Raw genomic sequence first — 14,734 nt, forward strand, 5'->3', positions numbered from 1 at the left:
GAAGAGAAGTCGGCAGCAATGCGTTCGGCGAAAGGAGGAGAGACCGAAGAGCCCAAATCGAACTTGAGTCGAAGAGGATTGTCTCGATCGGTGGGGGAGACAATCAAACTCTTAGATTTTCTCACGTTATGCTAGCTCTATGTGTGCTCAAAATAATAGGAATTCTCCCTCTTCAATTCCGATGCGAGTCCCCTGTTATAGGATGAAGTTAGGGTTATAAGAAAAAGGGTTAAATAGTCAAACCATCCTCTCCTTCGTATCTTTCCTCCCAATGAGTATTACAAGTGGATTCTCCACTATTATTCAACCATGCAAATATATATCTTCTTTATTGCAAGCTGCACTTAGCTGAATATACGCTAGGATATTGTCCTTTTGTAATGATATCTCTTCTCTCTCTTTTTTTTTTTTAGCCCTCTTCCTTCTTCAGCAGCATGTATAATATTGGCTCAATATTGCACCGATTTCCCTTGTGATTTGAATTCCTTCATGCCCATGTTTCCTTTTTGTCTTGCCCAAGAATATATTTGTCTCATATTACCTTTTCTTGGCCTTTATGATAAAATGGGGACTAAGGTTCATACGAGCAAAAACTCAATGTGGATACCAATTCTTAATTCACTGAGTCTTAACTTATTCTATTAAACTTAGAAATCGCACAATTAAGTCCGCCCACCATTGGTCCGATAAATAAAAGAGAATGTGATGCATGGCTTAAAAAAAAATAAAAGAACACGAATGCTAGATTATTTTTGGTAGGAACTAAAAACAATTCCTGATTTTTTTTAAAACAATAAAAATCAAAATTTACGTGTCAACACTCCCATCACCTAATAATTTAATCTTTTGAACGGTAGTCGTTAGAGGGCCATTGACACCCCACCATCCCGACTAAACATGATTAAGATACCAAACAGATAGGGACATATACTAAATCAGTATCACATTGCCAAGACTAAAAATAACCTATAACTAACTTTAGTTTCAAGGAAACGAAAGATGAGGCTCTTAACAAGATTGCCAGAATGATACAATAACAAGGATCTTACGTCTAAGAAAAGCGTGAGATCCGAAGTTCAATTTCTCTATTCGGTGCGATCTCTTGTGGTCATTCCCGACAAGCCTTGCTAAATTCCTAGTATCGTTGTCCGAGCTAGGATGGTGGACTTAGTTAGGTTGCTCGAGACTTAGTGATTTCGACATTAATCACTGCCAAGAGAAAGCCATAAGGCCATGCCTTAAAAGTAGAGGTGTCAAACGAGATGGTCGGGTCGGGTTCGGGTCTGGCCGAATATGGTTCAATCCATATTGACCCATTTAGCCTATTTTACCCATTTTCATTCTATATAAATTTAACAACTTGTACACGACCTAATCTATATTGTTAAAAGCACTTCAATATTAAAATCCAGTTAGAGAAAATTATTTCTTATAAATTTTTAGAGATGTATATATTGCTAATTTTTTTACAATTTTCTTAGCTAACCCATTAATGATCTATTTGAAACCCATTTAGGACTCATTAAATTTCTAAGTAACCCATTTATGATCTACTTTTAAAACTTAAAGAACCAATTTATGATCCGCTACCATGATATATGGGTCAAATATGAATTCTAAACCTGTTTTGCTACCTCTACAAAGGTGCACATAAGAGAGGCAATAATCATTTCCAATGTCAACGTTGCTTGCGAAGCAAGACCTATAATTCTCCTTGAATTAAGCTCGTCCATACACATAGTTTAACGACGACCAACCATACATGAGGGGCCCAAAACAAAAAAGAAACTACTCCATTCGAAGGACCACCACCTGAAAATAAGGTGCCATATTATTAATATATATATCAAAGATGGTCGAAATTTCAAGGGTTTATCTCGATCATGAAAATATTTTTAGTTTTCGCTTTTCGATGAAAATGAAAATGAAAACGAAAAATAGAATTTTGTTTTCAACTTTTTATTTTCTCAATAAACCCGTTCGGTGCGCGAAACGAGAACTTCCTTTTGGAACGAATTGTGAAAACGCGTCAGGTCGTCCTATATTCACAGAATACACGTTTCATTTGCATTTGGTATGACTTAAGTCAGTATAAACCGAAAACAAAATGCAAAAGGAGAAAACCAAAAGTTCGAACTCTATGATTACGATTAGCTATTAACTTGATCAGATAAGAAGTGTAAACGAAAAAAAAATCTGACGAATCACTAGAACAAAAAGAAAAAAGAAAAAGAAATCACAGCTTGGAACTTGGGTAACTAAAAGAGAAAAGAATACAATCGAAATTCAAAACTTCTAATATGCATTTTTCTTGCAAAAAAAAAAATTACATTTGCCTAATTCAAAGTGTAAAAGTTTAAAATTTATACACATTAATCACATCCTGATTTGAAGAAATCATACTGGTTCATATCTATATACGGCTCCCTCAATCATTTATATGCATCTCTCCAACTTTTCACGGAACATATTCACCACAAGAAGAAAAGAAATATGTTTGTTTTTTTGGCATGTAGTAGTCAAAGAAAATATTGCATTTAATATCCCATATAAATATTGGGAGAAGATAACAAAATTTTACAAGGAAATAGCTGGCAGGAAGAGGGGGAAAGTACCAAAAAAGTTTGAAACTGATTGCATTGGTAACAATCGAGTCTTAAACCTTTTAATTGGAAGATTTAGTCATAAACCTATTGCAATGGTACCAATTGAATCCATTCGAAAAATATTGGCAGGAAATTGCTGACGTGGATGCCAACTGTCAAACGTCGCACGGCTGATGTTCACGTGAACATGTTTTAATAAAATTTTCGATTTTTCATAGTTTTTTTTTTGTTTTTTTCTTTTCTTTTCTTGTCCATCCTTTACTTTCTTTCTTGTTCTGCTATTTTTTGTTGAGGGCCGCTGGTCGACCCTCGCTGGCTACATGCGAGGGTGTTCCGGCCCGTGCCCAATCGGGGTATCATGGCCTCACCCAAGGCCAATGAGGGCTGTGGCTCCCTCGCTTGGCCTAGATTGGGCATGGGTATCACCGACCCTCGCCGGCAACAACAAGGGCCCACTAGCCATAGCAAGGGCCCGTCAGCCCTCACCTAGTGGTTGGCCGGGGTCGCGACGCCCTCCCTAGTGCTGTTTAGGGTCGGTCGGTAGCCCTTAACAGCCCTTAGCAAAAAACTATTTTAAGATATCGTTTAAAAAAGTTCAAGTCAGTGACTTTTAGCCAAAATTAGTCGGATGGACTCAATTGGTACCAATGCAAAAAGGTTTAGGATTAAATTGATGCAATTGAAAGGTTTATGACTGAATTGGTACCAATGCGATATGTTTATGAATTTTTTTGGTACTTTTCTCATGGAAATAGTTATGGCAAATGGTAGAAACTTTCTTATTTGTTAATTTGCAACATTAAGACTCATTAAAACTCCATTATCCTCTTTTGTTAAACAAGACCTATGACATCGACTATGCTTTGATTGAGGCGAGCATAACAACCTAGTTGGAAGCAAAACAGTGGAGAATGCCCAGAGAAAAAAAAAATTCTTTGCAGGGAGAATGATCAACCTCTTGTTATTAAGACTTATACGTGTCAAGCTTAGAGAAGAGGTCATCGCGATACATTTAAATAGATTTCCACGCACATGCATGTAGCTTAGCTTAGACATAGGTCAAACAAATGTTAGCATTCGACCTGGCACGGAACAAATGGTCCTAAAAACATTTGAACCAGCAAATCCGGCAGAATATAAGGACACAAATTGAGGAATCTTATATGATTATTTAATCTCTATATGACCTACTTAATGACTTTCGATATTCATGATTAAAGTTTCCTGCTTGGATGGTGTGTTTGGACTTGCGCTTGCTTGTGTTACAAGCTCTTCCATGGAACGGGGGACCACTCTTGTAATTCTCTTCTATTTCGGTTCGTCCTCCCTTGATCACTTTCAATTAGTACCAAATTAATTGATAGTAGCTCTAAACTTGGTGCACAAATATTTTGTATCGAATTCCTGAGAAAATCATTTAAAAATTTGTGAACTATCATACAGCGGCGAATTCAGCCCTAAGCTTTTCTTTTGGCCAATTTAGTCCTCTTTTTTTTTTTGACAATTTGCCGATGTAGTCTTTCTAGCCAAAATCGGCCAGAAATTACTAACATGAACAATCTTTACACTTTTTCTTTTCAATTTCGGAATTTGTCCTCATTTTTCTCCTTTCTTTTCTTTCTTTCTTTTTTTTCTTAGGCGAGGGTCGTAATGCCCTTGTTGGCAACAACAGCGCTCACCTAATGGCCAACGTGAGTGTCCTACCCTCGCTTATGGCTGGCGACTAATGGAAGGAGACATGGAAAAGAAGGAAAGCAAAAGAAAAAAATGAAAAAAAAAACATTTACACTAGCGATTTCCAGTCAAAATTGGCCGGAAGGACCACGTTTCCAAATTGCCAAAAGGTTTATGATTAAATTGACTAAATTGAAAAGTTTAAGAACTAATTGGCCGACATACAATAGATTCAGGACTTTTTGGACAATTATCCCTCAAATTCCTTATACTTATTATTGCCGGTGGAAAAAACTCATTTGCACAAACGAGTGTTGGATTAAAAACGTGAATTTATATATTAAAGTAGCTGTTGTCATCATTAAAGAGATGCATGTGCAACAATTAAAACTTCATAAGCATATCTATATTATAGCGGGTATTACAAAGTGCTTACACATGCACATTAAAGACTATTAACCAAAGTAGTAGAACTAAAAGTAGGTCTAGATGGATTATAGGGGCTGATAGTCGTCACCGGTAGAGTTATTTATGATATTTTATGAGGAGGAAGCTTATATTAAAGATAGATATAGACACCCTCAATACTGGCCAGGCCACAAAAATGCACCCATTGCATAAGCCCTCTTCTCATCGAGGTTGCCATTAAAGCTGAGTCCATATTGTCGGAGAAGCATGTCCAATCTCCACTCCTCCATGCTCTCGTAATCGACCTTCTTGTACCTCGGATAGTGAAGGGGCATCTGGAATCCCAGCGTCGCCTCCTTCGCGCCCGACGTCTTCTTCAAGCTCTTGGCCGCATCCCGGCATGCCGGGCTCATGCCAGACACGGCACTTGCATGATGGTTCACGCCACCAGCGTCGTGGTCCGGGTGACCTAGAACGTTGCAGGCCGAGTGGAGAAGCCACCTCAGGGCCATCTCTTCAGGACTCTAATACCTCTCTCTCTCGCAGTCTGTCTCGATCTCTCTTTCGAAAGAGAGAGATCTTTGGGCTGAGAAAGTGATCTCTTAAAGCAAGCCTTTGGGTTGGAGCAAGCGAGGGTTTATATAGGGAGGGTTTTAATACGTGAAGGACAAAAACAAGCGGATTACAAGCGCGAAGCAATTAGGGTAGTCAAATTAATGATGAAATATACTAATGCTGTCTTAGAACTTTTGAGTTATCCAGCTATACGGGATGGTGATGTGTAGTGCACGCATTGGCGACTCAATGCTTCCTGTGGTGAACGAACAAAGGAGACTCGGTTTCGTGCATGAGATGACAAGCCAATCATGCATGGTCGCGTGTTGACGGATGCAAATTGCCTTGACGTGACCCTCAATAATGTTAAGCGGCTTCTTAAATTGAGGTTAAGAGAGTCTTCATGAGGATTGGCTCATCTTAATTTATCGTATGGGGGCACGGACATATCTATATTTTTCACAATCTCTTTCACATGAAAAACGGAGGAAAAGTGCCCTAAAAGTCTTAAACGTATTGTAATTTGGCAAATTCCTTTCTAAACTTTTGAATTGCACCAATTGAGTCTATTCGATCAGTTTTGATCGAAAAATGCTGATGTGGTGATTTAATTGCAGCGTTGACGTGGATAATTTTTCAAAATTTTTCTTCTTCTTTTTCCTGAGTTTTTTTTTTCTTTCCTATTTTTAGCCACTAAAGATGGCTGGAGAGGGCTAGGGCAAGGATGTTCCTTGCTAGTCATGGGCTAGGTGAGGCCGGCCCTTGGCATATTTGGGCAAGGGTCACCTAACCTGTGGTCGACGAGAGCAGCGACGCCCTCACCCAATGCTAAGTGAGAGTCATCGGTAGCCGATCGTGCCATGTGGGACCGTCGATGTCCACATCGGTAATTTCTAGCTAAAATTAGTCGGATAGACTAAATTATCAAAACATAACAAGGTTTAAGACTCAATTCATACAATTAAAAAGTTTAGGATTGAATTTTTCAAAATAAAATAAATTTATGACTTTTCGGACAATTTTTTCTGGGTAAAACGACACAAGTCTCACACACATGAATTCATGGTTGTGGTAAAAAAGTAATTTGAGAACGATCATCATCTCTAAAACCTCTAGCATATGTGAAAAATTTAAGGATAAAGAGAAGCATGTTGTTATAAAAAGAGAACCGATGAAGTGACATTCGCAATCACCGGTGAGAGTTACAGCCTGATCTCGGCCACAAATTTCCGAGAAATTTTGAAACCCTATCTACAAACTTGTCATGTAGGGATTGATATAAACAACTCATGCATGATAAAATGAACTCATTTAAAAAAAAAGCCTAAGAATTCGGATTATCTCCTACGACTAGCTCAGAAAATCGAAAAGAAGAAAAAAGCTTGAGTTATAACGACTGGCTGGTGTGAGAGACTCTTTGAGCAAAGAAATGCGATTTAGATCTAGTGCTAAACTCGAAAGTAATAAGAGTTGGTAACCTGAAATTAACATTCATAATTGAAAAACGGTTTGTAGCTCACTCATATTAAAATTAAAAAAATTCATATAAGAGTTGTTAAGTTTAAGGTTTTGGTAAGTGAGACAAATGAAAGTTGGTAAAAGATAAGAAAACTTTTTAATTTGCCTACTGTAAAAAAAAAAAAGTTGATAATGTTATAGAAGTCTGAAGGGTGAGTAAGTTACCAAATATAAAATTTACCAAGAAATCAGGTGTCTAGTTACTTTTTTTTTTTTTTAAACCAATCCAGCAAGGTAAAAGTATTCGTTTCAATCATTATATCAAGATAGGTGATTAAATAAGAGCGCACAATCCGTGATTTTGAGATCGCTGGGTCTGGAAAATATGCTTTTCACTGACAATATTCATTGCAAAAAAAGAAAAGAAAAAAGAATCCAAATTTTTACACAAATGATCCTTAAATTTTAGCTCAGTGTGTAATGTTATCCTTAAACTTTTAATTTATTTAATGTGGTCACTAACTTTTGTTCAATATGCAATGTGAATCTTGAACTTTTAATTAGTTCAATGTGGTCCATGGACTTTTGGTACGTGTTTAAATTAGTCCTTGAATTATATAAAAATGCTTAGTGTTGTCATTAAACTTAAATTAATAGAAGGATAATAAAGAATATTTTCATATAGATCGGGGACTATCTTGAACACATTCCAAAAGTCCAAGGCCTATACTAAACGAATTAAAAGTTCAAGATTTAACATTGCATATTGAGAGAAAGTTCAAAGATCACATTAAATAAATTAAACATTCATAGATCATATTGCATATTTCAAAGTTTATGACCATTTGTGTCATTTTGTCTTTTCAAAAATAGAAGAAGGGCAATGTTTCGGTAGCCAAGAGAACTTTAGATGTCTCATAAGCGTGTCTATCCTATCACCTATTTGTTCCTTTTTTTTAGGGCTATTGTGCCTATCAACTATTTGGAGAATGATTAGACATGAAAGAGGAATATAATCTGAAATCTTATCTTAGTGATGTTGAATCTATAAATATATATATATTACATATAAGAAAGTAATGATCCAAATTAAATTTATTAAGTTTCGTGCTTGTAATGGATAAGCGTTGAAGCTCTCAACTTGAGTTGATAGGATTAATTCATATTTGAAATCCAGTCCACACTCCAGTTGACCTTTCAAACATCCCAAGTATTACACCGTATGTACACGCACGACTTCTGACCCCTCCAACCAAAAAAAAAAAAAAAAAAGTACATGCACGACAAGTAGGTAAGATCTCTTGACAGTAGTAGCTTAGGGACACCGAACATCGGAAGTTACTATAGTAAATTTACACAAGTTGTGCATGAGATGCAAATCCTACGACCAAATCTATTCACTCGCACTCGGCAGACGAGACGGACAGCGGGTACTGGAAGCTGTTGGAGTACTGGAAGGAGAGGCTCTGCCCCGGGCCAAGGGAATTGCCGTCATTGACAAGGCAGTCGTCGTAGTAGACCCGCCGGAAGACCCTGGGGTTGACGAGGCGGACAGAGCTGAACCAGCCGCAGCTGACGTGGATGTTGGAGATAGAGCAGTCGGAGGTGCACACGTTCAGGATCTGGACGGTGAAGATCGGGATGCCCTGGGGCAACGGAGAGGTCGGCCCTTGGGAGATCACGATGTCGGCCTTCGAGCACGACGAGCCAATGCTGTTCATGTCTCCTCCATCTTCATTGCATCAATGGAAAACATTTGTAAGTCATTACAATTTATTAAATGTAGAGAGAGAGAGAGAGAGAGAGAGAGAGAGAGAGAGAGAGAGAGAGATTCACTTTACCATCATCTGACTGAAGTAGCTTTCTGGATGAGCTATGGCTTTGAGCGTTGGGATGGTCAGGTCCTTTATTAATGGCTGCTTCACCAGCAACTCTCTCTTCTCCATGAAGTAAAACCAGTACTGCAGCAAATCAATGGCCACATGCTTTTTGAGCTCCAAAATGCTCAAATTAGCGCCGCTAAAGTTAAAGTTAAAGCCCAAAACATATGATCGCCGGCGTTGAAGACACTACAAACAACCTGTTTTCCCCATTTTTTTCGCTGTGAAAGTGTTAAGTGATTCGAAAATCAATCGAGTCTAAAGATTTGGATATCCATGTTATAAGCATGAGTTTCGACCCAAAATCCTAATTTACGAAGATGCATGTCTTAATAAATTGAGCGATAACCCTAATTTAAATATCCATGCTATGATTATTCTGAACAATTATTTAGTTGTTAGGTGAAGGAGGAAATCATTTGTCTATGACTAGGAATGTCATCTTGACGTATATAAAGTTCCTACTAATGTCATAAACTCTGGAACTACATGCAGTTGATTGTCCTCTTTGTTCTTATTCCGACCTATCATTTTTATATGCATGACAAGTAAATTAGCCCATAACGTGCACAATCTAACTCAGAGCCACCCACAGAACAAAACAAAAAAAAAAAACACCGCTTGCGTCGCGAATGGCCTCAAGAAAACAGCAGCTAGGGTTTACGTCATTCCTCCTGTTCATTCCGGCGAGAGAGAGAGAGATGGTACCAAGGAGTGAACAGACGACCACGAATCTGAAGCAAGAAACAGCTGAAGAGACAGAGACAAGTCTAGCTTCTTTCACTGCTCCGTGGCGACCCATGATGCTCGACTTGCTTCACGACACGAGATACCCAGAAAGAGATGGAAACCCTTCAAGCTTTCAAACGGCTGAAAGATGAAAAAAGAATGCTGTGTAAGAAATTTGCAGAAGAACGTGCTTCTCTCGCAGCAACTGTACCGTACTCGCTCCAGAGCGTTTTGGGCGGGACTTTCGTGGAAGAAGAAGAAGAAGAAGGCGGAGGGAGCACCAGTAGGAGGAGCTAGGGCATAAATGCAGCTTTCATTTATAGCTCTCAAGGTGGGGGGGAGTGCCTCTGGCCATCACTGGCACAAAAGCAAGCATGCTGTCCCGGACTCACAGGTGTGCCTCATCCTATACTCTGTTCCCTCTTCTTCTTTCACACGTGGGTGAACTCAATTGACAAGTATTCCTCTTGTGTTCATTGGCTACATGTTTTTGCATTTGAAATTTAAAAGTTTGGAGATACTGATGTTACTCCTAGCAAGAGCATGACTTGTGCTATAACCTTCTGGATTAGAGAGGATTAGATATTCAAACGGGGTGAGTCGAGTCAGATATGGTCCGACCCATATTAACTCATTCAATCCTTTTTGACCCATTTTGATTTTATACAAATCTAGTGACCCATACTCGATCCAATCTATATTATTCAACCATTTCGATATATTAAAATCCAGTTTAGAGAAAATTATTTCTTAGACAATTTTAAAGATATATATTGCTATTTTTTTTTATAGTTTTGCTAACTAACCCATTGATGACTTATTTAAAACCTATTTAGGATCCATTAAGTTTCTAAGTAACCCATTTATGCGCCATTTTTAAAACTCAAAGAACTCATTTATGACCCACCATCATGAAATATAGATCAAATGTGGGTTTTAGACCTATTTTGCCACCTCTAGGAGGATACTGCTATGCTTTAAGCACAGTTTTTCACTTCTATTTTGCTTGGTTTCGGAGAATAAGGGGATCGGACTCGAGTTTCCATTTGACCAGCCTACACATCTGAGAGATTGAGGTCAAGAACAATGAAGCCTCTACCTGTCAAAGATTTAATGGGACAGTGGCCGTGCTGCGGCTGTGATCATGATTATGTCCGGTCGATTTCGGAAGAACCTCCTCAAAAAGAGAGAAAATTTTGCAATCATACCTCTCAGGACGCGGGTCGGACGCGTAATGATCACTCTCTCCCCAGTCCCCTACCAATCTTTTTCTGGGCATTTCTTCAAGGAGGAGGACATTAAAGAACTGTTGACTATGGACGTGTATCTGCATGCCAGCCTCAGAATTAATTAGGGTTTGCATGCAGTTATGTATGCCTGACTGTGCTGCTCTCTACATATAACTGGACTAGGGCACGTTCATCTCACTCATTTGTTCTGTAAGAGAGAGAGAGAGAGAGAGAGCATTACATGTTTGTTTTCTTTTTTTTCCATTGAGAGGCAGACAGGAGATGATTTAGTCGAACAAATGACTTCACCAGGATGCTGAGAATATGCTTGGTTGGTTGTATGAATTGGTGAGCCGTAGTTAAGAGAGCCGCCAAAAGCAGGGACATGCCGGCGTTACCACTCATGACACATGATCGGAGTCTTGTCTTGTGAGTTATTCAATTTGCTGTACCGCACCCCGCTCCTCGGCCTCCTTTTCTGCAGCATTCTTCTTTGTCATTTTGTTTCATGGCGATGTCTAGAAAAATGAAGTTTCGGAAAGGACTAAACTCAGATCGTTCAAGTGGTGTACTTAGGATAGAACTTTTGTTTTGATTGATGGAGGCGTGGTGACGAGGGTTGGTGGCAAGGTGCGACCCTCTCGCCTTTAAGTGCGACGAGGAGTGCAACCTCGTCGATCATGGTAGACCACCGTATGGCTTGCAATCCCGACACCGCCCTCCTCTCGGGGCCTCGCGGCCTCTCTCCCTGTCCCTCTCTAGTATGGACGCAGCAGTCGCCCTCATCTGAGAACGATGAGGGTCATATAGCCTTGCGCTAAGCCAGGGATCTATTGATGTCGGGCCCTGGACTCCCGTGCTCGCGTCCGGGACAAAAACCCCAACTCCTGTGCCTCGGTCCTCACACCTGGGATCAGACCCTAGCGGCCGGGACCGGAGTCCATCTAAGCTAGGCCAGCTCTCATCAGTAAGTTTAGTGCTAATCCGACCCCCATTCTTTCTTGCCCTTCATGTCTAAAGTTTTTATAACTTTTTAACAAACTAGCATGAATTAAGAAGACCAAAGTTTAGGAATTCAATTTTCTGATAACAAAATACAATAACCCGATTTAACATTCATAAGGGAATATGCTTATATGACATTTTTTTTATCTTCGGTTAGAATGACACCAGATTATGAGCGCCACAAAATAAATAATGAATAATTAAAATTTATGATGAGGTCCACTTCTTTAAGAATTTGTGGTCCACAATATGCTGTTATTCTTATCTTACTTTACCAAAAAAAAAAACATGTTGTCATTCTCACAATCACCAAAAAATTATTATGCTAAGAAAGTCCTTGAAAAAACGTTTAAAGATTTATTCCAGATTTACTAGGATGAAAGTTGGGAAAGTTGACGAGATCTTTTGCCATGTTATTTACCATAAAATCAGTCATAATAGTTTAAGAATGAGGCTTTGCTCCTAGAGAGGCTCATGGTCCATGCTTGTCCCGTCGCTAACGACGGACACCTCCCCTCCGGTGAATGGTAGAGCCGATGGTTTGACCACCCTCACACAAAATCCGCGTCGGCGTTGTTGTGCCTCTATACATACATATGTACCCATTTATTCTTGTATGTGTGTCTTTGCGTCTATACCTATTATATTTGTGTACATACTATTAATTAAGGAAACTTATATGGCCACTTTAATGTAAGAAAAAACCATGAAAGGCGGATACACATATTTAAAATACTATAAGACCACACCCATAACCATGACTGGGTAAAATCATAAATATCATAATCAAGATTATTGACAAGTAATTAATGAATTGCCCTTCGATTTTGAATTGCAAATAATTGTCAAAGATTCCATAATAAGTCTCGCGTATTTCCTTTTACAGTAATTTAGATTATATTCGTGAAAAAGGAACAATTAAGTAGTTGAGTGCTTGTAGGTAAATTTATTTTAATGTCAATGTTAATGTGAATGGAACAATACAATAATATATCAAAATATAAGGTAGACTTCATTGCATATTAATTTAGTGATATTAAGTATATTATATGTATACTCATAAATTGAAGGAAACCGGCGTCCATATCATACTATGATTTGCATTTACGTTATGCACGAAGTCTTAGCGATTTCATGAGAAAAATTGATCGATTTTACCCTAAAGCAACATCCTAATCAAATTTACGAGGCGTGGCGATCGAACGGTATCGGCATAGTTTAAATCTCCAGCGAGATAAATGAATACAAACGCGTCGATAGATTGCCAGATTTTATATATTTAAATCTGAACAACTTATTTCGGCAATCAAAATCTGACATTTAATATTATGCCTTTCCCAGGATTAATTGATGGCCCCTATCCAAGTCTATAAATTGGTGCGACTTCAGTGATCAAATTCACTCATTTCGATTTCCTCTTCTCAAATACCCCTCTCTCTTTTCCTTTCTTCTGAGTTTAGTGGTCTCTTGTTGAAGCTCAAGACAAGCTTCAAACACTTAGCTTCATCATCTCTTGGCTTGCCACAACAAATTCAATCATCAAAGCTACAGTTCAAAGGTACGCAAAACCTTAATTTCCTTTTAGGGTTCAACCTTTGTGTCCGCGGCTTAATTACTCCTCACCAAGCCAATTACTCATTTCATAATATATATTATTATTATCTTGTTTTTCCACCAAAAATGAAAATGACATAATATACATCGTTGAATTTATGGTGACTTGAATTATTGTTTTTGATATGCTTTTAAAGATTTGAGGTCCACAGTATTACGTAAAAATCATGTAGAGTTTGACATCAATTATTTATTTAATACCGTGCGCCTCAAATCTTTAAAAATATATATGAAAAGCAACGATTTGAGAAACTATAAATACCTTGATATTATGTGGAATTTAATGATGATTTTTACGGAGAAAATTCAAATTTGACTTTTTGGGTTTGGTTTACTCTAGCCGTTTAAGGTCCTTTTTTTAAGAGTTGTGTTTGCTATATATAAAAGGATGGGACAATTGTCCAAAAAATTCTAAATCTATTGCATTTTTGCAAATTCAATCATAAACCCTTTAATTATGTCAATTGACTTTATTTGGCCAATTTTGGCCTGAAATCACCGACATGAATGCCGATGCCAACGTAGAAATTTTTTGATAATATTTTAATAGTTATTATTTCTCTTTTCCTTTTCTTTTCTTCTCTTTCCCTTCTTTATTTTTTCTTTACTGTGGCCGGCAAGGGTTGTTGGGCCCTTGCCCGGATCCGGGCGAGGCCATCGCGGCCGCGGACGAGGGCTTTGTTGCCTTCGCCTAGTCGACCCTCGGCGGCCATAGTACAAAATAAAAAGAAAAGAAGGAAAAGGAAATAAAATAAAAAAATAACAAAATAAAAATTAATAAAAGATTCGAAAAAATAAATAGAAATTTTTTAAAAAAAAATATTGCCCATGCCAGCATTGGCCATGCTACATAGAAAGGCCAGCGTCCATCAACGATTATTAACCAAAAATGGTTGGATGGACTCAATTGGCACAATTAAAATGTCTAAGTCTGAATTAACAAAAGTGTAATAGGTTTAGAATTTTTTGGATAATTTTCCTAAAAAAGACCACATAGTATTTCTAGTTTAATCAAAGCTACATTATTATATAAGATACTTAAAATTTAAGTCAGTTATATTGGTTTGATATTCATCAGAAACCTTACGATATGTGTCTCTTAATCTTCAAATATATAGAAAAAAAAAATTAAAGACAACACTAAATCCTGGGCATAGAAGAGATAAACATTTTAAACTAGGAAAAATGTGGTATTTTACTACCACACTCTGAGATCTTTGCATTAAGCATTTTATTACATTTGATGGGAAATTGTTGCAGCTTGCTAATAAATTACTGTTTTATTGCCCTAAATTCGGTAATATTTAACGGAAAATGAAAATAATCGATGCAAAGAATCTAGTAGTTGAGTATAGTAAAATACCGCCTTTTCGGTTCCGTTCAAAATCACCTTAATGAACAAACAACCGTAAGACTACACGTAAAACGTCCCAACTTCTCAACATAGATGAAAGGCATTTTTCATTTCCACACACAAAATTATTTTATCCAAATTGATTTTTTAATTGCTAAAAATTAATCCATTTGTTTTGTTAGCACTTAATTTTTACAAGGGCCATTTATTTGCTCCTTCAAT

The 14,734-nt window shown here is 37.8% G+C and overlaps 2 protein-coding genes across 2 annotated transcripts; both read right to left on the bottom strand.

Annotated features, from left to right (window-relative positions):
- Nucleotides 1-4,664: 4,664 nt before the first annotated feature.
- Nucleotides 4,665-5,307, bottom strand: LOC115727911. Its single transcript, XM_030658225.2, has one exon. It carries the CDS (start codon nucleotides 5,198-5,200, stop codon nucleotides 4,862-4,864), a length of 339 nt encoding a protein of 112 aa, XP_030514085.1. The 5' UTR covers nucleotides 5,201-5,307; the 3' UTR covers nucleotides 4,665-4,861.
- Nucleotides 5,308-8,098: 2,791 nt separating this feature from the next.
- LOC115727906 (TPD1 protein homolog 1-like) lies at nucleotides 8,099-8,794 on the bottom strand. The gene is made up of 3 exons (XM_030658218.1): nucleotides 8,782-8,794; nucleotides 8,543-8,662; nucleotides 8,099-8,433 (listed from the first exon to the last, which is right to left on the bottom strand). The coding sequence occupies exons 1-3, from the start codon at nucleotides 8,792-8,794 to the stop codon at nucleotides 8,099-8,101; spliced, it is 468 nt and encodes a 155-aa protein (XP_030514078.1).
- Nucleotides 8,795-14,734: the final 5,940 nt, after the last annotated feature.

This window comes from Rhodamnia argentea, chromosome 3 (genome assembly GCF_020921035.1).
Source record: "Rhodamnia argentea isolate NSW1041297 chromosome 3, ASM2092103v1, whole genome shotgun sequence".
In the NCBI taxonomy this organism is placed as follows: domain Eukaryota; kingdom Viridiplantae; phylum Streptophyta; class Magnoliopsida; order Myrtales; family Myrtaceae; genus Rhodamnia; species Rhodamnia argentea.